This window comes from Haliotis asinina, chromosome 11, assembly GCF_037392515.1.
Source record: "Haliotis asinina isolate JCU_RB_2024 chromosome 11, JCU_Hal_asi_v2, whole genome shotgun sequence".
NCBI lineage: Eukaryota > Metazoa > Mollusca > Gastropoda > Lepetellida > Haliotidae > Haliotis > Haliotis asinina.
This window is the reverse complement of record NC_090290.1, coordinates 34073034-34095762: the sequence shown is the minus strand read 5'-3', so window position 1 is coordinate 34095762 and position 22729 is coordinate 34073034. Positions and strand designations below refer to the sequence as shown.

General features: G+C 39.0%; 1 protein-coding gene across 1 annotated transcript; it reads right to left on the bottom strand.

Annotated features, from left to right (window-relative positions):
- Nucleotides 1–21309: 21309 nt before the first annotated feature.
- On the bottom strand, nt 21310–22371 carry LOC137255381 (probable G-protein coupled receptor B0563.6). The gene has a single exon (XM_067792824.1). It carries the CDS (start codon nt 22369–22371, stop codon nt 21310–21312), a length of 1062 nt encoding a protein of 353 aa, XP_067648925.1.
- Nucleotides 22372–22729: the final 358 nt, after the last annotated feature.

Genomic DNA, 22729 nt, shown 5'->3' with positions numbered 1-22729 from the left:
TATGCTTTAATTAAAATGTTTTAGTTTTCCATATCTGTGATACCTTAGTGCTTTTACTGTCCATCACCGAAAGGTTTTATTCTTCAAAACGGTTTCATTTTTTATTGCATAAATTGTTTTCGTCACGATATGGCCGAGATATTCCCGATGTGACGTTAAATATGAACTGACCCACTCACTATGTGATAAAGAATAAAATACCCACAAGCGACCCACACATGGTGAGATTCTTTGAAGGTCGAAGAGTGCGATGCAGTTGTCAATCACAAGTAGGTGCTTTGTGTGTTTGAACATCTTAGCCGAACAGTCACTGTTTTAATCTCAGTGTTACTAAACTGACGTTCAAAAGAAAGTACACACCAGGGGATTAGGTATATTTATTTCTCCAAAACAGCTAAAATACTTTAACAATTGTTTTGATTATGTTAAGTACCAACAACCATAGTGGCCTTGATGTCTGATAGTCCCAGAACTATACGAACTTGCTTGACCATCACCCTTTTCTTCTCCATCTCACTTAATTTTCATCATCGAATGAACGTCAATAATCTCATTCTCACCTATGACTAGCTCTACAGTGAGAACTTGCAATCTCATCTCAAGGACCTTATCTCTCTTACCAAAGCTCGGCGAAGACTCCGATCTCCAGTGATTCTCACCGATATCATCGAAATGTACTCTCTGTTCCTGCCTTTAGCTACTGCTGCCTTAACCTTTGGAACTCACTACCTGAGAAATCAGAATTTCTTCCAGTGATCAGAGACAAACATACCATGATATAGTATAAAACTAGTACCTTTCCACGTTTCACCACTTTGCATTTAATAATGCTATTATGGGCTTGTTTAGTATAAATTAGACACCAAAACTGTTTCCTTGAAAGCAAACTGTCAAACTGCATTGAGGGGCAATGAACTGTAATAAAGATAAGACACTGAATGAGTAGGACAGTTGGACAGTATTCATTTGTAAACTGATGTTCAAGGAGAGCAATGCGTGTGAGGACCAAAGGGATACTAAATCCGTAAAGCCATGGGGCACATCAAGTAGTCAACTTACTTGACAGTAAAATGATTTCACTAATGAAAAATATATGCTTTGGGTCCACACAAGTTTGAGCGGACCCTATCACGCCAAGGGAATCAAATCCTCAAGCCAATTTCAGAATATTATTAAATATCTCTTCAACCATTCACGCATACTTTTCTAAATGGAGTAAAAGAAACACGACCATAACTTCAACTGTTCAAACAAAAGTGAGATATATTCCTCTCTCTCCCTGTACAGTTCAATGCAGTCCTACTGTGCGATCGTACCAACCAACTGTACGTTTCCTTGCAGCCCTATTGTAAAACCTCCCTCTGTCCCCAACGTCCAACCACAATCCTTTAGTATTTTACCCGTAGACTAATAGAAGCCAATTTTAACCATTTGGAAATAATCATGGAGACCTATGAATATTGATGGACAGCGCCTTCTTTATTATAGGTATAAGCGATTTACCGGAAGAAAAGTCACAACCAGTGGAACAGAATTTAACTTGATAACATTTCCTTTTTTTAGGTTTACCCGAAACTACCATAATCCTTTCACGACTCTTACCTGCTGACACACAATGATATAACAAATGTATTAAAAAAAATGGAGCCCACAATATTCAACTACTCATCACATCTTCACTCTTCAGTTTTTGTGTTCCAAATATTTGTGCAAACCCAAAAGTCGTTTCTACTGCGGTTTCACTGACTTTAAAAGGCATTTGACTCTGTGGACAGAGATAAACAACTATACTTTCTGATTCAAAGTGGCAAGATAACTATGTTACTTAGAGATACGCATCAGTGAAAGCCAGTGAAAGAGCGAATACTGATTCAAGAACTGAAACTTTGGACGCTTCTCGTGGAGTGAGACAAGGGTGTATTCTCAGCTCCTTCCTTTTCTTTCTTTTTGTTAATGAATTTGCAGCAGACCTCTACCAATCAAAGAAGAGTGGAAATTTTGTTACCCAAGATATACAGGATTTGTTTTTATTTATGTCTGTTGATGATATCGTCCTTTTAGTTCCCAGTGTAATAGGTATTCAGCGTCACCCAAATATTCTGGGATAATTCTGTATTAAATGGGGACTACGGCTGAATTTTAACAAAACAAATATCACAGCGGAGGAATTCTAAGACATATTCTGAAAAATGGACCTTTTGTAAAAGTCCTGTTACGGTGATTACTTACTACAAATATCGCTGCGTAATATTTTCTTCTGGGCTCGTGTGAAAAATGGCCTGTGAAGCACCTGCTCAACAGGCAAGTAAAACTTGTCTCTCTATTTTCAGACTGTTCAACAAGCATCAAGAACTAACATATTCAAGTACAAGAACCATATTCAAAGTGGTACCCATACTACTATACGGTTCGAAAATATGGGGTCATAAATATTCCAATGCAATCGAGAGGGTTCATACTATATATTTCAAACGGTTTCTGAAAACTGGTAAATGTGCTTCAAACAAAGCAACATTTGGAGAGCTTGGACGTCATCCCATCTACGTACTATCACAGATTCGAGTTATCAAGTTTTGGGTCAAGGTACTCAGTCTGAATGAACAGCGTTATCCACTACAGTGCTACAGAATGCTAAAAATTGATGACATGAGCAGAAAAAATTGGGCATCCAATGTTAGAATGTTACTATTGAGGAATGGGTTTTCACATGTCTGGTCAAACCATACTTTCGAACAATGATTGAAGGATAGTGCATACCAAACTTGGCACAACAAAATCAACACCTCCACTTTTCTCAGCCATTATTTACAGTTTAAACATTGCTTAGAGTCCTACACAACACAACTAAACTATAAACATCTGACCCGTGCACTTAGGTTTGTATTTCCAATAACAACGTCAAAGTGAACATGTACAGTCTTAATGAGGATGCGAACTACTTGTGTTCATTCTCTGATGCCGCAGTAACAGAAACTGAGAATCATGTTTTCTTCGCATGTGACACATATCAACGATACAGAATTGTATTTCCAACAATTACAAAATGTCTTCAAAGGACCACCAGTCTGCCGTCAGTTTTATAATCCCCTAACCCCCATGTTATATACTACACAGCACTATTTTACAGCATGTCTTTAAAGTAAGATATCAATACAAATTATGACCACTGTTTCACGAAACTACCAAAGTCTGTAACTGTATTATAGGGTATGAGGCTGATATCACCATTAAAAACTTCTGTCCTTCTGCCATGAAAAATCCCCTCAAAGTGACCTTATCCTATGAATATATTCAATGATTGTATGTTTACAACAAGATACAAAATTTAATACAACAGCGGGACAGAACAAATCGGGACCACAGCAATAACCACAAAATCAACACATTAGTTAACACGTTAAGGTAGTAAATGTGCCAAACTTACAACCTAGAAATAGCAGATGCGGACGTAATAAATTTCACCGTCCCTTTAAACATAGATTTTCTAACCGCACAATAATAAACCAGCGGTGGTTCCATCTGAACTGCACAACACGGCTGGCAACACCCCGTTCCGATAACTTCACTGCAGTTTTGTAAGCGTCCGCCAGTCGCCAGCTTCTTTCAGAACGCAGTTATATGTGCCATACTGACTCAAGCGGAACGTTCAGAGGGGTTATTGGAGATAGAGCTTAGGAAACCTTTTCACAATTTGATAATAGAATACCAATCTACATAATAATACGTTGTACTGAAAGAGTAATTAATATATTTGATGGTAATATCTGTTCTTGTGCGTTGAGACGTGCCCTGCAGTTTGATTTAATTGAGTGTTGAGTGTTGCCTGTAGCAGAGCTAATTCAATCGAAAGTATACATCAATGTAATATAAGCGTTCCTAGTTACAACTAAACTATTTCTAGTGCAGATGTTAAATGGAAGACTTTAGACAAAATGCGGAAACAAACGTCTCCCGAAATAAGTGACTGTCAAATACATCTGGTGCATTTACAGTTCACTTGGGTGAACATATGAAGATATTCATCGCATTAAGGGTTCATCTTCCAAAAGCAATGAGTTCCCCTTCGCTGAGGAGTAAACCTTTGTTTGGATACACGAAACTCATATACTTTCCTGAATGATTCATTTTGGTTTTGCTATTGATCTCAACTTCGAGTGAACTTTAAACCTGCATTTTTCCTTGTATTTTCCTCCGTATGTTTTCGTTTTTGTTTCAGTGGTAAGTACTGGTAGTTAGTTCAATCCTATTGGCTGTCTCATGTAACTTGCGTTTTGTGTAAGTGCGTCATGAGGAAATTGTTCCAGAACTTGAATCATTCCAGGGGATGTAAAAAAAGAGATACAGCGAGCCTTACCAGGACAAAGAAGTAAATGCTGTTTTTATGTCTTATTTTTCTACATAATATCTGTCAACCTCACGCAAATTAGATTGCCGTGTTCCAGCCTCATGATCCCCATTTTGTTTGACTTTTTATCTTGGTAACTCCTAAAAACGCAAAATCTGAAATAAATACATCACAAACGTCAGGAAACAAAATATACAAGAAATGGTTTGTGTTTCAGGTAGGTAGATGCCCGCTAAAAGCAAACAAGTGCATAAAAAAATAATTTGAAACTACAATCGCTTGTTGAAGTGACTCCCCTCTCCATGTTTACTGAAAGGGCTTGTTTTCGAGACACTACCCACCCTTCTAGATGAATTCCTCATAAGGACGTAACTGATTCTAATGTTTCTCACTATTCATGCATGATGCCAAGGAATCAGTCTAAATACGGAATGGTCACATAAGTGTCAGCACCCAATATATCGTATTGAATTGTGAATATCTGGACACAATGCTTGTGAAAGATCAAATTGGCGGTGTAACTAAAAATAGCCCCTGTCTAACCTAAATCAAACAATCCAAATCTTTGGCTGTTGCTTATGACGTGACATGATATTTTCTGAGGACATACTATTATCCAAGAGATATCAAATGATATATCGTTTTCATTTTCTGCAATTATTTCACAAATATTAGCCCCCAATGTGTTACGATGTCTCATATCTCGTGAAACACATTGTCCACATATGTGAAACTTTGGATATGGCCTTGCTAATGATCCCTTCACAATAAATTGGAATTTTTACAAACATTGGACTTTGAAAATATAGTTAGACTCGCTACGTTTTGACATCACGTCGTACCAAAATGTATTTTGTATTGCTAACGTTTCATGTAGTAACTCAGGTTTTAGGTGTATATTATTATCCACCGGGGTACCAGTGCACTTAGAAAATATACAGATCAATGCACACTCAAATCGCAGTGGAACTAGCATACGGCATAGAAATTCCTTCGTGAAGAAATCGGCTTCTAGAAAGAAAGGAAAATGCTCATGGTTAAAATTAAACAGAAAATACTTGACAGTGACAACACTGAAATGCTTCATATGCCGACGAGAAAGATAACAAACGAGGTGTAGTTTGGATTGGACATTAAGTGAAAGCTCAAGGGTAATGAGCCTGATCCCAATAGCTGTCACATGCGTGGCATAACTTTGGATTCGGATTATGCGATTCATGTGATGTTGAGGCTTGACTGGACTCTGAACTAAAGAATAAACATATACGACGTCAAATCCTTGAGGATTGTGTTTGATTTATTTAGACGTTTTGTGCGTGTCAAAAACCCTTAACAATTGAAAGACCTTTCGCCATTCAATGGCTTTTCAGGTGTAATTACGGCGAAAGGTCTTGTTTTCATAGAATAGTTTTAACTACCATATATAAATATCGTTTTTGTACCTGACGAAATGCCTTATGTATCATCTGTGGCCTAACATTGACTGCCATGTAGCCGAAATACAGCTGAGTTTGGCGTAAAACTAAATTAAAGTCACTGAAAAACGAACATTTGAAACCTTGGACAAATAATACAAAGAGAACAGTACACAAGTGCTGGAGAACATACCATTCCATACCAGGAATGTATGGTTTAGTCAATAAAGGATCATTACGAAAGAAATGGATGTAGTTCTAGGATCCCGTGGGTCAGTTATTTGGAACAAATCACCATTATATGCCACAAGAAGACTCAGAACACAAGACTTTGTAATCAACCCGCAGTCACAAGATTATTTGTGTCAAAGATGCAGAACGTTATCCGGAAAAAGGAAACCACATGTTACGTTAAGTACAAGATGCAAGAACTGCGTTGATGAATTACTTTGAAGTAGATACTTAAGCTTTTGTTCCCACATGGTGATGATTGCCAAATCTCTTAGAACTATCACTAAGCTTTCGACTATTTCAGCATGTACTATTACATTCTCAACACATTTGAGACCCATCCTAGCAATTTTATTTTAAGTCGCATGAACATTTCAGTGATTGACGTTTATTTTCGCGGCGCAAAGCTGGCTAAGGTAATTTTGTTATTGAACTGAACGGAAGTAACAAAAGGTGGCATCCTGTCAGTCTGGTGCCAGATATGCTCGCTTGGCACAATATACAGTAGAAGACCACACGTCACTCTAAGGAATGGCATTCACAAAGAAGCGATGACACAATTACGTTGTGGGGGGTACGTATTATCCTGAAATATTTATAGAGGAGGGTGATAGAAGTCAATAGATGGCCGAAGACGGAATCCTTGAACACGACATGGTCGATGAATAAGCCAAATGGGATTTTCAGCGCAACTCGTGGTACATCAGACCGCTCATCCAGGCGGAGAACGATCTGAATACCACGAGTGGCGCTTAAATGTTCAAAAAACATATTTCACGTGAGTAATTATTAAATATGGGGTTGGAAATCTGAGAGCGCAACCTAGTGAGGAAAGAGGAGTGTACCTTTGAATTTTGACACGAAATTTTCAGTTTTGAACCGAAGCGAGGGAAGTGTGTTGCCAACCTTTACTCGCTTCACTCGCATATATGAAGACTGGTCATATTCTCTACACTGCACAAGCCCATTTGCGCTACAGTTTGCCTGTGTTTAAAATTCCTTCATTCCTCTCTTTTCGGTCAATACTGTGTATGATGATATCTGAAATGGTCATTCGGGGAAACTGTAAGTACATGTATTTCGATATTAGGAACACTACAAAGAGCATTCAGATAGGTATGTACACAGAAAAACAATGCACGATTCATGTTTGTATGATTTTTGTTTTGTCTTTTGCTTTGGATTTTATTTTCTCTTGTTTTATGAAGTAAAAGGGTTCATGATGTTGTGTCCAACAATACATTTGGGACATGTGAAACCGTAAAAGAAGGGTAACAATAAAGAACGGTTCCACGCCTTTACATTCTGTGAATGGTAACCTAAATAGGACCTTCAATATCAAAGAATTTTAAATTTAAACGTATTTTCCATTTAATAACATGTGTGTGGTTAAGGCATTTGGTCTAATTACTTGAACAATATATTTCGTAAGATAACTCAAACAAATCCTCTCTTATCACTGATAGCTGTGCTTATGTCTGCATCATCGGCGTCTACTCACTGACACCCGAGACCTTTAAACCAGCTAACAATCAGTAATAATGTGGCCTGTGTAACCTAGTCCTCCCTATTACAATAAGGTTTTCCTCGTGGTAGTATTGACGTGTTCGGATGAAGACTACTTTTCAGTTATCGGTTTTTCACAAGAATGGTGAAGCGAGATGCACTTTCATATTTCTAGTTGTCTCACTTACTCTATTTAAGGAATCGTGATTGAGAAGAGTTGTCACCCACGATCAGCAGACATGATGTGCAAACTTCCATATATTTGTGAAATATATCTAGTACGCTTCTTGTGCAAATGACAAACGCACAGGTATATGCTACAAGTGTCCCTTGTGGCGTTGAGGTAGCCTAATGGTTAGAGGGTCTGCTTGACACGCTGAAGATCAGGGTTCATTTCCCTACATGAGTACAACCTGTGCAACCCAGTCCTGGTGTTCCCGTCCGTCGTGTTGCTGAAATATTGCTAGGGGTCGTGTAAAACCACACTCACTCACTCGATCAGTGTCCTGTTTCTTTGGACAACAGGCGGTGGCAGACATCTGTGTGTCGGTGGCTTGTGGTGCGGCCAAGATAAATTGGGATGATGTGGTATATAGCAGAGGTATTATGCTTGTGTGCAATTGAAATGTCAGAACATTCAGGAACAAACCGACGCATGAGGGAGCTCACATACCCATTCACTGTGCAAGACATTCCAGGGCTAATTCAATTTTCCATACAGATCGTTCCATTCTAGATCCTCCAGACCATGTTTAATCCAGTTATGATATTCCTGTCCTTGTATTACAGAAATTGAGGTCATTCAAGTTCGAGACTACTATATCAATGGCACCATTGGTAGTCCTGTAGAACGAAGAAAAGTCATCCCTCCGAGACATCATGTGGGCGAACAACAAATGTCGCTTGATGGCAGTGTGGCCAACATTCTACGGCACGAGTGGAAGTTCATACTTTGCTGGACAATCTCTGCCATGCGACCTTGTCATCCATGACACTTTCCAGAAAAGAAGACCCCGGAGAGAATTTCACTGTTACACACTTTACTGTGATGGAACAGCGATAACCTGTTGTTAAAGTCATACGCACCACAAGCATAACGATTTACGGTAGGTGTATCTCCAACAATCACAATGTGTTTATCATCTCGGATTTCCATAGTTAACAGTCTATTTTCGTGTTTGATAGTTTACGGCAATACAGACTCCATCTTTTTCTACCCCTCAAGGTCATGGTCTACGCTTCGATTTGTCTTCTTCTTCGTCGAGGTTGAATAGGTGTTGAAGTCTCCCAAGGTTTGAATGCCACTCTTGGAGATGGTTCTGTGAATGTATGCTTCTTGACGGAAATATTTGTTAATGTCAGCGGTGTTTGGATATCCTCTGTGACACCATTTTCAATTATAATTCTTTTACCTCCGAACAAGTCATAAACTTGTAGCCCTCAAAATTGCTGCCATCAGAACGGAAAACAGAGTCTGACAAAATGTCACCCTATTCAATGTGTCGTAGTTAAATAGTGTTACTCATATTTAATTGCATTAAATGATTCATTTTTAAAACTTTTAGAGACAAGTTTGTGAGGTGATATGATTATCTTAACATGCTACAGTAAACCAGTGAATCTCACATCTTTTTGTATGTGTAAGTGTGCGTGTGCGTCCATGCGTGCAATAAAACTTATTTGCTAGTAATATATTATATAAGTGTATTTCTGTGATCTTTCATATTATCAAAAAAATAATGAAATAGCCTTAAGAAATACATAGCACCATACAGCCGCACAATTTGGTATTGTACCTCCTCAGTAAAGTACAGATTTTAGTTTTGCTTAGGTCGAGCGCCATGTGGGATTTGAAACGCTTTCGAAGGAACCTAATCACCAGTTCTCATAGGACACCGGTCTAACCACCCAAGCCAAGATGAGTGATCTTTATCAGTAGTATTCGAGTATTTGGCGTTCATATTAGAGAATCTGTATTATGACCCTAAAAAGACTGTAGATAAACACAGAACGGACTACATTGTCAGGACGCACACGTAGACACTCTTCGCACCAACAGCTATTAGGGGGTTGACACAATATTGGGAGTTGTACGGCTCACTTTCTATACCTATAATGTCTGAGTTCATTTGAAAAAAATACGTTCATGTAATTACCTGTTACCAAGGATATAAACTTCCATCCCAGCAAGCAAAACTATCATTAGCTCGTCGTGCCTACAGATAATGCTTAAGTGTATATGTGTAATTTGGCATCGATTATAGTCAATCACGACACAGATGGTGACGTCTTTACATTGGTTACGTATTCTCGACGATAGATTTAGCTTAGTGAAATAGTTTAGGTGATGCTGACGATGGAGGATTGGAGGTTTTCTTTTGATACACTCAACAAATATCACCCGAATTATTTAGTTTGCTAATTCGTTGTTTAACGCTACACAACAACTATGTAATGCCGGTCTGAAACTAATCGAGTCTGGTGAAACAACCCAGTGATCAACAACATGAGTATTGATCTATGCAACCATGTCAGAGAGTTTGACCACCTGAAAGTCGCATCTTACGACGAGAATGGATGCTATCCTATCTACCATTAATTCGTTCATCTAAGTATCGACACAGGGATACAACACAGGTCGCAAAACTCGTGTCGTTCCGATGGCCCCTCATATTTCGGCCTAGCTGTTGTAGCTGCTGGTGATATCACGTTTTCATTATGTACAGTGAGTGAGTTAAAATGTTTAATCGCATCGGCAATATCACAGCTATACAGCGATGAAAACTAGGTAATCAATTTAAAATATCTGTCGACAAAGGACAGTAAAGCTACCTAGACGTATGATGTACAGGTTTAAATAGTGATAGAATCTTAAAGTTTTACAATGTATTCATCTCTACATATTTTCAATGAATAACCAGTTTAGTCAAGCCATGGCTGATACTATGCCAGTGTGACTGTAAACTCTGTTCCCATTCCATTCGTGTAACATTACGAGTTCTCCAAACTGTTCATGAGGTGCATAATGGTTGAATACTGTGTGTACTCTTCCACTGAAAGAAAATCTCACCCTAGTGTCCCGATTACTGGGCATCCTTGCTATTGACATTTCTTTAGAATAAAATAGAAGTGAGATTTTAAAGGAAAGATCCAACAAAACAGGAAGGATGAAGAAGAACAAAGAAGTAGTGCTAGCTAGCGATACATTGCGTGAGTGCAGGCGATGGACTGATGACCTGTTTGCGTGACTGATCTCGGTAAGTTCACACCGGTAGGTGGAGATGGTTAGACCCTGCTAACACGTCTCCATGGGATCCTTCTTTCTGCGGATCTCTGTTTTGAAGCAAGAAGGCGACACTCTAGAAAGTGGAATATAGATTTATAACTCTGAATGAGCTCTCTATCTGGGAATGCACATGTCGTTTCACTGCGGAGTTGTAATGATACATGTACACTGTATGTTTCATTAGATGTCTGACTAACTCACTAAAATAAATAGTGTGCTAAAAGTGCAGCTAAAGTACTGTCGGAAATAAAACAAAACGTTTTAGGCCGTTACTTTAATTTGTATCCCTGAAAATTACACAACTGCAAATAGCATATGTCGAAATGTCTAAGCAAATGTCAAAGGCCTAATAGGATATCCAGAAAAGCAAGTTTGTTCGTAACATCGTGCAAAACTTGGAAAAAATACGAACAATTGATGAAAACAATAGATCAGACTCTAGTTGGCAATAAGACCGCTCAGCCAGGTATGACGACGAACCCTCTATTCAACTAGCATGTCCATGTCAAAGATGTTTTATGCCTTTCGTGAGTGAAAAGCTTAATTCACCCATCTTATTAAATATATGTGGCATGACCACCCGATGATTGATAGGGCTGGAATTATTTCTTTCACCTTATGTTCATTAACGCAATTACTGTACATGTTACATGTTTTGCTGAAGGTCTGAAAAGTCATAATATGTGCATACTTGTTCAACGACCCGTGAACATCCGGGTTGAAACGGTATTCAAGCGTCCGATGCTTGAAGTAAGAGGCAACAAACGGAATCGAGTTGTCAGTCTGGTTGATACATACATTATCCCAATTGCGTAGATCGATGCTCATCCTGTTGATCACTAGATTGTCTGACCCAGACTCACTTATTTTCAGACCGCCTCCCGATAGCTGGGATATTGCTGTGTGTGACGTTAACCAACAAACATCTAGTCAATCACACGTCACGTTGAGCAACACCATATCATGTCCCATGTCCTGCATGTGCTGTGGATGTTATGCCACAAGACCAGCCTTGATAAATTGTGCACGTCAATATTACTCGATGTGAAGCCTGAGGTCAGTCTAGCATCGATTTCATGTGATGAGGGAGATGATACTCTTCTTGTGTTTTTAGACTTACCAGTACAATTACTTTGTAGGTGAATCGTAGCTTTAATGGATTTAGTCAAAGAGGGTAACATGTTTGTGTCCAAATTTGAGATAACGATAATTTATCTCGGTCGGTGCATTCAGCTGGGCAAAGCCACTCTACGCTGTGACAGCAGTTCCATCAGGGCAAATCAGACAAGTAAATGTATGGGAAGTTCGAAATGTCCGCACAATTACATCAATAACCATTTCCATGTTTTTCAAAAGCTACACGTGTATGCTGCTACCACAACTAGGAATTTTCTCATGGTTATTCCTGAATTAAGACATAACATAATAAAACAAATGACAACGTCCTCAATATTCCCCGCAATGGTAATATCATCACCATCAATATGTCAAATGTCTTGAGTATATCAATTTGAATAGTTGCATATCCAGTTTGATAATCCAGATCTTGTCACAGATATATCCAGATCTGTAGGACAATATCATCATTGTTCTTCATTGATTTAACGAAAGCATACAGAAGAAAACAATTCACATATTAGCGTGCTTATATCAACAACAGACTGCCTGTGTGCTTCAACGGTTGGAGATACAACACATGCCTCAGTAATGTTGATACTGGGAGATAGTGGCACTGTTGAATTATGTCACTAGGTTCTTGAGAACACATACACTAGAAGGAGAATATTGAACATTTTGTATTATTATTCAGTTCTGCTTCGGATGGGGCATCACCACAAACTTCAGTTAAAGTTTAGCTCGCTGGCAAGGAAATGAAAACATTCGGAAATCCAAACTTTAGTACATAAACAGAGTTCAATCCCAGTCATATCTATGAGCCAAGTTTGTTGAAGAAATACTGAACGGTTTTAAGGTTCTTGCGCGGAAAGGTTTTAGCTTTGTTTTACGCCGCACTCAGCAATATTGCAGCTATATGGTGCGGAAAAGAGCTCTAACGCCAACGCAAGTCAAAGTCAAACTTTTTGCCATGAAGAAGCCATAAATATTTCATTCAGACATCCACAACTACCACAGGACACCAGCTCATAACCATACCTATCTATGTGCCAAGCTTGGTTAAGAAACATTGCAAGGTTTAACATTCTATCACGTAACAAAAAGAACGAATTTTCACGAACCCCGTTAAATAATCCCTAACAGAACTGTTGTCCAACTCTGTCATCAAAATGTAAAGTTGATAATCCTCGTAATAATAGCAAGTGCGGAACATTTTTTTTTTTTTTTTTTTTTGGGGGGGGGGGGGGGGGGGCGGGGGGGGGGGAGGGGGGTTCATCTCCGTCTAAATGTTACCATGGGTTCGCTGGGTTTTGGTCCTCTAAATGTATTCAGTTTCATTTTATACACTGACCCCGTCACGATAATTATGGCTGTGATATTGCCGATGTGACATTAAATGGTAATTCATGCATCGGCATGCCGACTTTGTCAAGGCCATTTTTCAATTAGTCATCCTGCCCATTCCTGGCTATAATAAAATATAATAGTAGTGATGGATGGATTACAACATATGGATGAGCAACGTCGTTATTACAGTTATAAAGACGTTGCTCATCAACATGTTGTCTTCCTTCCTTATTAATCCAACTTCCAAATGAACTACAAAGAACGGTAGTGTTGTGTGTAGCGAATTAAAGTGCCAAGTACACTTCCTGTTTACAGTGCCACAAGGCGGAAACTAGCATACTAGAGGCTGTACTGGAGACGATTTGGGCGGAAAACAAACTGAACCCTGACTAAGTGCTTGTCAGATTGAACTTGGCTTTGAACTTTGGTGTATACGTTTGAGCAAGTACAAGAGTAATCGGGTGACTCTTGCTTTGACGCTTCGCATCCATTTTAATCTGTGCGTTGTATCCCCATTATCACGTGTTTCATAACTGGCGAATGCATGGTCACAGTTAGCCGAAGATGAATATTTTTCATAGCAATGCCTTGGGTGAAAGACACATGCTTTTGTGTTCATGTTAGAAAAAAAATGTTACCTTGAAATACTGCCAGTGTGACTTTCTGCTCAAACGGCTTCAAACGGATTCCCGCCTTGAGTCTGGGAGGTGTTAGTGAGTTATGCTGGGAAAGAATGGAACGTAATACTGCCCCTTTCAAGGCAATCTCTGTCACTGTGACTGTTTGATGCTGACTTCGTCTCCGTTACTTTTGATGAAACCTTTCCTTGAAATATCGTCATTGAAAATGTCACAATTAGGTCCAGTTTCATGAGTAGATCTGATGATATCTAGGTTTAGCAAAGGATCGTTTTAGCTTTCAGTGACCCATTGATCTAAATTTTTTAAATCGTTTTATATGCAAGCCGACAAACATCGTCTATTGGATTACATAAATGGAAAACCAGGGAATATCAGTTTCCATCTACTACCAGAATAAATCCTTTGAGTATAAAAGGCCAAACAACAGTGGAAAAATGCTTATGAGTGTGTTAGAAATACGTGGGTATATGTAAGCACCGTGCAATATAAATATTACATAGTTTGTACAAGGACATACTTCTCTGTCACTGTAATGTAAGGCCAATTATCAACAGATCTTATGCAACAATGGTATACTTAGTTCATTTCGGGAATCTAAAATGATGACAATGAGCCCAGTTTACATCGATTTCTTAATCGACACAGTCTATTATATTTGAATAGTTGAGAGAGTGCATGCAGCATAACTGTAACCTTGAGACCCGAATTGAATGATACCAGTGCACTGTCCTAGATTTTGTTGCTTGTGGTCTGTAGACTTCGTTATACATTGTAATGATAAGAAAAAGAAAAGTGTTCATCGGAAATTGACCATATATATTACTTTATTCTATGCTGTGTTGTCGGTCTGGACCGTGTTGTGATGACACCCTACCTCCTGTTATGATTCAGGAAAAAATGTATCCTTTCTTGTTCATTATCCTGTCTGTAGACTGTTGATATACAAATGGCTTAAGTTCACTAAGGCGAACTACTTGAGCAAAGGTGCAGTGCAAATGGTTATGCGATCTAGGCACCTGTGGTGGAAGGCCCTGTTGTGTTGAGACTGTTGTGTTGGGAGTTCGGCTTTGTAGAGTGAAAGCTCAAGCTAACTTAGCAATCCCTAAACCATTCACTAAGTCAGTTGGATCCAAAAACAAGCATACAGCCAATATGGTTTATTCGGATCGTGGCAGCACATATTGCTGTGTTCGAACAACCTGGCATATGCGTGACTGTACATACATTTGGATGTTGGATTGTGTTTAAGTCCAACAGAAAGCTAAAATGATATGTGTGTACATGTACAGCCTTTAAGCATTTAATCAGCTGGAAAGTTATGAATATGATATTCCTGTCAGGGATGGAAGCGTACACTGTACATTGGTGGTGACCTAGTACAGCAGGATATACATAGGGTACATTAGGACTAACATGTGTATCCAAATTAGATTTCAAGCTTCCTAAAACATGCAGGTAGCAAAGGTACTGTAAATCGGCATGGTTCCTACCTGGTGGTGATCTACCTTCAGTTGACGATGTATAGCCAGTTAGTACACTGTGCTGTCCAAATAGTGGTACTAGTTTAACTTTCAATACTAGTTTTAGTTGTAATTGTGATATCCTCATTTGAGATAATATATACCACTTGACTCCTACGCGGCCGCTGCGTAACAGAACATGGTGCTTATAAGCCTTTCTGGTCAAGGTGACGTACGCGCACTATGACAAGGTGCACTGACAGGTTATTATTATCAATACTAATTATAAGTGTATCCTACGGCAGCGTATTAGGGCCACATAGAAAACGTAGGATATAGTAAGTCCTAGGTAGGTGATATTAAGTCCTACGTAGGTGAGAATATGTCCTACGTCGGAGATAGTAAGTCCTAAGTAGGAGATACTAAGTCCTACGTAGGTGATATTAAGTCTTACGTAGGACATAGTAAGTCCTACGTTGATGAAAAAATGTCCTACGTAGGATATAGTAAGTCCTAGGTAGGTGATAATACGTCCTACGTAGGAGATAGTAAGTCCTACGTAGGAGATGTTAAGTACTAAGTCCTATGAAGGGGATACTAAGTCCTACGTAGGAGATAGTAAGTCCTAAGTAGAAGATACTAAGTCCTACGTAGGAGATAGTAAGTCCGTAGGAGATGGTAAGTCCTGCGTGGGAGATACTAAGTCCAAGGTAGGTGATATTAAGTCCTACGTAGGCCATATTAAGTCCTACGTAAGTGATACTGAGTTCTACGTAGGAGCTAATAGGTCCTATGCAGATGAAAATAAGTCCTACGTAGGTGATATTAAGTCCTACGTAGGAGATAGTAAGTCTTAGGTAGGTGATGTTAAGTACTAAGTCCTATGTAGGAGATTCTAAATAAGTCCTACGTAGGAGTTAGTTCTCCTACATTGGACTTACTTAGAATCTCCTACATAGGTAGGTGATTGTAAGTCCTACGTAGGAGATAATAAGTCCTACGTAGGAGATAGTGACACCAAAAGCATTTTTCACCATGACCCTAATACGCCGCCGTACTTCCGTAGTATTCTGGCTAAAAACCTAAAATCAATTGTTGTGAATCAAAATGTGTCAAATAGACAATGTGTTTTTAATTATTTACCAGATAGGCCTGACATCAGCTTCTGGTATATAAGAGATGGAGAGCTTCTGCCACATTTCATGTCAGAGTAGAACGTTGCTTTGAATTACCTCCATATACTCAATAAAGATCAGATGAAACACAGTAATGGTAGATGGGCCAATAGCCTGAGCAAACAAAAATCCCTGATGATCAAATATGTTAAAGGTCACATCACAAGTTAGTACCTTGTCTGTCCAACTGTGTTGGTGTCTACATTTACACCAAAGCATTTGTGATTCACATGAACATACGCTTTCAAATCATGTTCAGATAGTGAACGCATTCAGTAAAGCTTAAGTAAATGGTGCAGTGTATGGTTTGGGGGACCACATCCAAATTTGACGAGTGAACGGCCATTATTATTTTCGGTTCCTCTCCAGGCCTGGTCTCGTACCATACTGTTCCCCATGTTGGTTGCGTTTGATGTGTTGGTTTGGTTTGTTGTGAATACTGTCTTGCTTTATTTATCATTACGGGTGTTTGTAGCACATATCTGAATGAATTATAGATTTGGAAAGTAAATATTCTTGAAAAACACAAGCAACAACGCCCTTTATACTAATGATCCCCGCCATTTAAGGACAACTATTTATCGTTTACGTCCCATTGCTTATTCATATACAGATAATGAAAAAAAAAAACGTTTTTGGATTTCTAATTTCCTTTTAGATACAAATCAGTCGCAATGCTTTACGTGGGTTCTGGAACGTTAATCAAATGTCTGACTGTCGCATGAAGTATTGGAGTCATTTACATTCACACACATAGAAATATATGGACGCCTGATGGTGTTTCCAATAATTTAAAACACAACACTCCTTGTTCAACAATGTCACGTTTTACTGAAACAAAACATAATATAGCATATCTGAACATCACGATGTGCTATCCTAGCATCGATACAATGCTACATAGACCACAGGCGGCCTTCTTCAGAACGGTCGTCTTACGGTCAGCACTCCTCGACAAGATCCCCACATTTCCGGCCAACACCAGCGAGATCCGTTCCGACCTTTCGAAAACTTAATGAACTCAAGTCATCAGTTCATCAGTCTTGGTAGCCAATGAAATGTCTTCACTCAATTTTCTGTCTATCAAATCACATACTTCATTTGTTCTACATTTCTTAGTTTTAGGATGAATAAAAAGATGAAAGATAGTTAAACTTAGAATAATTGCTTTCCTTTAGCTGGAACGAAAAGGACACCTTTCCGTCTCATTATTTACAGTAAAGACTTTTAGGAAGATTCGATCCTTGGATGTAACAGATGCCCTAGTGTGTATTTCGGAAATATTAAATTTTTGACGATTAGTTGCCCTCGGTCACTCACTAAATAAAATTATTATCTGATAACTCAAAGGAATGAACATTTCAGGACGATTTCAGGTAATTCCGTCAGCACATGTTAGTTCACGACAGTATCTGTCTCGTTGAGTCATGTTTTTTTATATTATAATATTCTCATCGCCAAAGGAAACGCGAAATTCATCAATATTTACTGTGACGTTCATCCACAGGGTTGAATATGTTTCTGATATGTGACTGATTCCGTTACTACTGTTTGTTCGAAAGGAAAATGTTTACCACGGACGCAGCATGTATGACGTCATATATCACTAAAATATGAACTGAACAGTTTTCATTTTGCCAGAGTGGAGACGGTCGTGAAGTTAGAATTGCATCTTTTGCTGTTAACGATGCTACTTGAGGAACGTCAGTGAGCATGACACGCTAGAACGCTAACGAACGTCAGTGAGCATGACACGCTAGAACGCTAACGAACGTCAGTGAGCATGACACGTTTGAACGCTAACGAAAGTCAGTGAGCATGACACGTTTGAACGCTAACGAACGTCAGTGAGCATGACACGCTAGAACGCTAACGAACGTCAGTGAGCATGACACGTTTGAACGCTAACGAACGTCAGTGAGCATGACACGCTAGAACGCTAACGAACGTCAGTGAGCATGACACGCTTGAACGCTAACGAACGTCAGTGAGCATGACACGTTTGAACGCTAACGAACGTCAGTGAGCATGACACGTTTGAACGCTAACGAACGTCAGTGAGCATGACACGTTTGAACGCTAACGAACGTCAGTGAGCATGACACGCTAGAACGCTAACGAACGTCAGTGAGCATGACACGTTTGAACGCTAACGAACGTCAGTGAGCATGACACGCTAGAACGCTAACGGACGTCAGTGAGCATGACACGTTTGAACGCTAACGAACGTCAGTGAGCATGACACGTTTGAACGCTAACGAACGTCAGTGAGCATGACACGTTTGAACGCTAACGAACGTCAGAGAGCAATGGAAAATACTGAAGCAGGCTGGAGCATCCAATGCGTCGCCAGACATTATTGAACACATCAGTCCACTTGACAGCAGCTATCAGCAGACAAACACCGTCGCCGACCACTTCATAGCGGATGTCCACCTATAACGTCATAATCGCAAGACATTGTGGCCTCTCATTTTCGAAATCGCTTCATACCAGCTACCACAACAGCACGTAACACCATAGGGAGACACAACAGAGGAAGTGAGTGAGTGAAACTTTGTCGTCCCATCGGCAGATATTTCAGCCATATCGTGACGAGAACAATTACTTTTATACATAGTAATTAAATGTACAACATCTAATATTATACTTCTTAGTGAGTACAGATTGGATTGAGTCCCATCTGGGATACGAAACCACACTGTCAGAAGGGGGCTCCTTCAAATGATGGCTTGTAGAATTGGGAACTGCAGTGTTGGAACTGGTATAAGAATATGGTTCATAACAATATGTACGTTATTATATTTCAAATTCAGAAGTTCAAGAACATCAGGAATAATCACAGTTACTGTTTTACAGATTTATGCTTATGACAGCGACAGAATCGTCAAATATTTAAGGGCACATATTTATTGAGAGACTGTTGTGTTTTATCTCATACAACTGATACAAATATACAACGTGAAGTGATCTTATTTCTTGTGAGATATAAAACAGTCGTATTGCTTCGTTTGGTATCTTGGACATTAATGAATTGTGTGACTGTCGTGTGACGTCATTACATTATCACTGGAAAGTTATTCGCCATGCTAAAATAAGATTTTAAAAGATATTTGATCATCTCTTCATAGGTCAAATACGTTAATACTTTACAATTATGAATATGAATCCAAACGACAGGGTATTTCTATTTCAGTGGATACTAAAACAAATACGCATGTAAATGTAATTCAGAGGGAATCTTTTGAAAAAATGGAGGATATACGAGCCATCCCATTTCCCCGTAATTATTTCTGGATTACTTTCATCAGTCTTCAGCCTTGTTAGATGACATCTGTAGCCATGGTAACCTCTTCCCTACTGTAGTTGATGGAGTTGAAAGTGTGTGGTTTCCGCTCTCCACTTAAAACATGGCACTGTTGCTACCGTGCTTGTTATCCTCACCGAAGGGATGATACCGTATTACATGAAGTACTGGCTGTCTCACATTCATAATTATATACCTGTCTGGGGACCTTGATGACACTCTGACGGTACAAGTAGTCATTCACTGATCTGCACCTCACTGAATTAGTTACTCCTTACATGTAAATATAATTACTAGTATGTACTCAGCAAACTTGCAGATTTGACGCTGATGCATATCGACATTTTATTCTTTTATGTTTAATCAAATAAATTTAAAAGTATGTTACACAGTGGTAAACAGTTTGGATGTTTTAATTTTGTGAAATCGTACGTTCACGTGCAAACCGTGACTTTGTAGCCTATAAAGAAGCAGGACTGCATGAACTTGGACAAGCTGATAAAATGGCGCGAAGCAACAAATGCCAGGAACAGTTCAAAGGAGAACGATTTAATTATAATCCCTTTCCACTGATTCGCCAACATTAGAAACAAACAAAGAGACCAGTATGGCTGAGTTTTGTTGATGCTTTAAAACCTAGATTTCTCCAGATGGATTCATTGTGCCATTTGTACGCAACATTCTTCAGAACGAGAATAACACCATTTTCCAAATACACATTGTCCCACTGGACATGGATCACCTCATTCTCTGGTATGAAAAACTATACCATATGTGATCGGAGGTATCGCCATTCTCTGTGTCATTACCTCATGGACACCACTGAACATCCAAAAAGCCTATTCGTTTGTATATACGTGCATATCACTGTGTTAAATAATGACTCTTAGAAACCCGAACCGAGATCTCTTCACGTGTGGTTGAGTTGATTCTTGGAATGAACATGTCACTGTACACCAACGTTATAAGATCGAGTGTCATTCAGCAAGCTATATTCAAATCATTCTGAATCCTCATGTGCGACATGTCAGACGGAGGAATGACAAAAACATTATACTTGGAAGCAAAATGTCAAATACAAATTTAAGGAAAGCTGTAATCGAACTAGCATTTTGCCTTTCAATTCATCTTAAACTGTATAAACACTTTGACTATCGTTGGAACAAATGTAACTATAAGTGTTTATTGAGAACATTATTTTGAGAACATCAAGTAACAAATATATCCGATGCGTATTCAACATACAGCGTTTAACATCTATATACATATATATATATAATACCGCTTTGCATTCAGTTGAATGCAGAATAAACACTAACTGGGAATAGGAGGAAAAGAGGAAATACCCCTTCCATAAACGATGTCAGAGTTGAAACTGTGTGCACATGACCCTTGTTAAGACCTTCATATTGAAGCTTTAGCATTTGTTGGATTAGGAGACTAATTCTCCCCGACCAGGTCCAATCCACGCGTTTCTTTCTTATTTCTTCCTCTTGCTATTCAAATGCAACGACTGGCGCGTTGAAAGAGAAACATACTGCGTTTTGGTTGGAGTCATTTGTTGCTTTCTGCATGGAAACAAATCCAGAAATTGACGCCTAAATCGCCCTGCACTCATCGAATAAACATAAAAATTGATTGCGTGATTAAAATCACACAACACAAATGCAATCGTGTCAAGTAGATATTCGACAGAGCCCTCCATTGTTTTCTCGGAAGGATTCCAATAGGGGGTCAAAATTAGCATCACACATCGGGGTGTTGTCAATAACACCAAGGAAATAGCTGCAGCGACTAACATTATCGTCACTTGACGTAATCGATCAATGCTGGACTTGTCATCCTTGTTACCACTGAGACGGTTTTGAGCTTTTCTTGATTTCACAATGCCCACGATGATCAGAATGTTGAACAGGATCAACAATGTGCAAGGGATAGCTGCGTACATGAGCACGTTTATCCAGTACCACACGTGCATCATGAAATATTTATATTCTTCATGAATAGCGCAATATACCATTCCTTGTTCCTTGTCGTCCACGAATCTCATAATCCAGAACAAATGAAGAAATAAGGCAATGAGGGGCAATGCCAAAACCAAAACGGCTACAATGGATTTTTTATACGTCCAACTTTGTCCAAGTTTAAATGGAAACCACACAGCAACAAATCTTTCAACTGATATTGCAACCAACAACCAATTAGCAAAGGTGCTGAGGAGGTTTCCGAAGTATCCAAGTGTTTTGCATCCAAACTGACCAACGTGAACGCCATGGTCCAGTAGAACAAACATCAGAAGTTTGTCAACAATGGCCAGGTTATCAACTATTGCCAAGATGGTAATATACACAGTAAGGGATCTGGCTGGGCACATTTTCACAACGGTGACAATAGTAGCAAAATTTCCAGGGAGTCCAATGACAAGTATAATCCACAGATAGACCGTTTCCAGATTGAAAGCGACATTTTCAAAACTTTCCCAATCTTCGGTGTTGTTCTGCCTGAATAAAGAATCGTTCACTACTCCTTTCGCCCACGCCATTTTGAGTAGCAAATTTATTCCAATAGCCAAGTACAAGGATTTGTTCCTGATCTGTCAGCTTTCAAAGGCCTCTGAAATGAAAAAGATACACATAACAGTCATGACAAAACTTCATCTGTCAGATAAGAGTACTAAGTGATATACTTTACAAATCAAAGTGCTTGCATGGCATTGATTAGTTCAGATATATATACGGTATCATGGGCCCATATTATTCATATCTAAATCCTGATTAGTTTTGTTTCCTGTGTGCTTCATTAGTTTCACAGTGTACAAATTACTATGTGACCAAACATGTATTGCATCCTTTTTTACAGTGTGTTTGTTCTTTGCTTTTGGGTCTATGCTTCTGCTATTT

What these genes read in the sequence shown, in the direction of transcription:
- LOC137255381 (XM_067792824.1), bottom strand. Translation starts at nt 22,371, where the DNA reads ATGGCGTGGGCGAAAGGAGTAGTGAACGATTCTTTATTCAGGCAGAAC.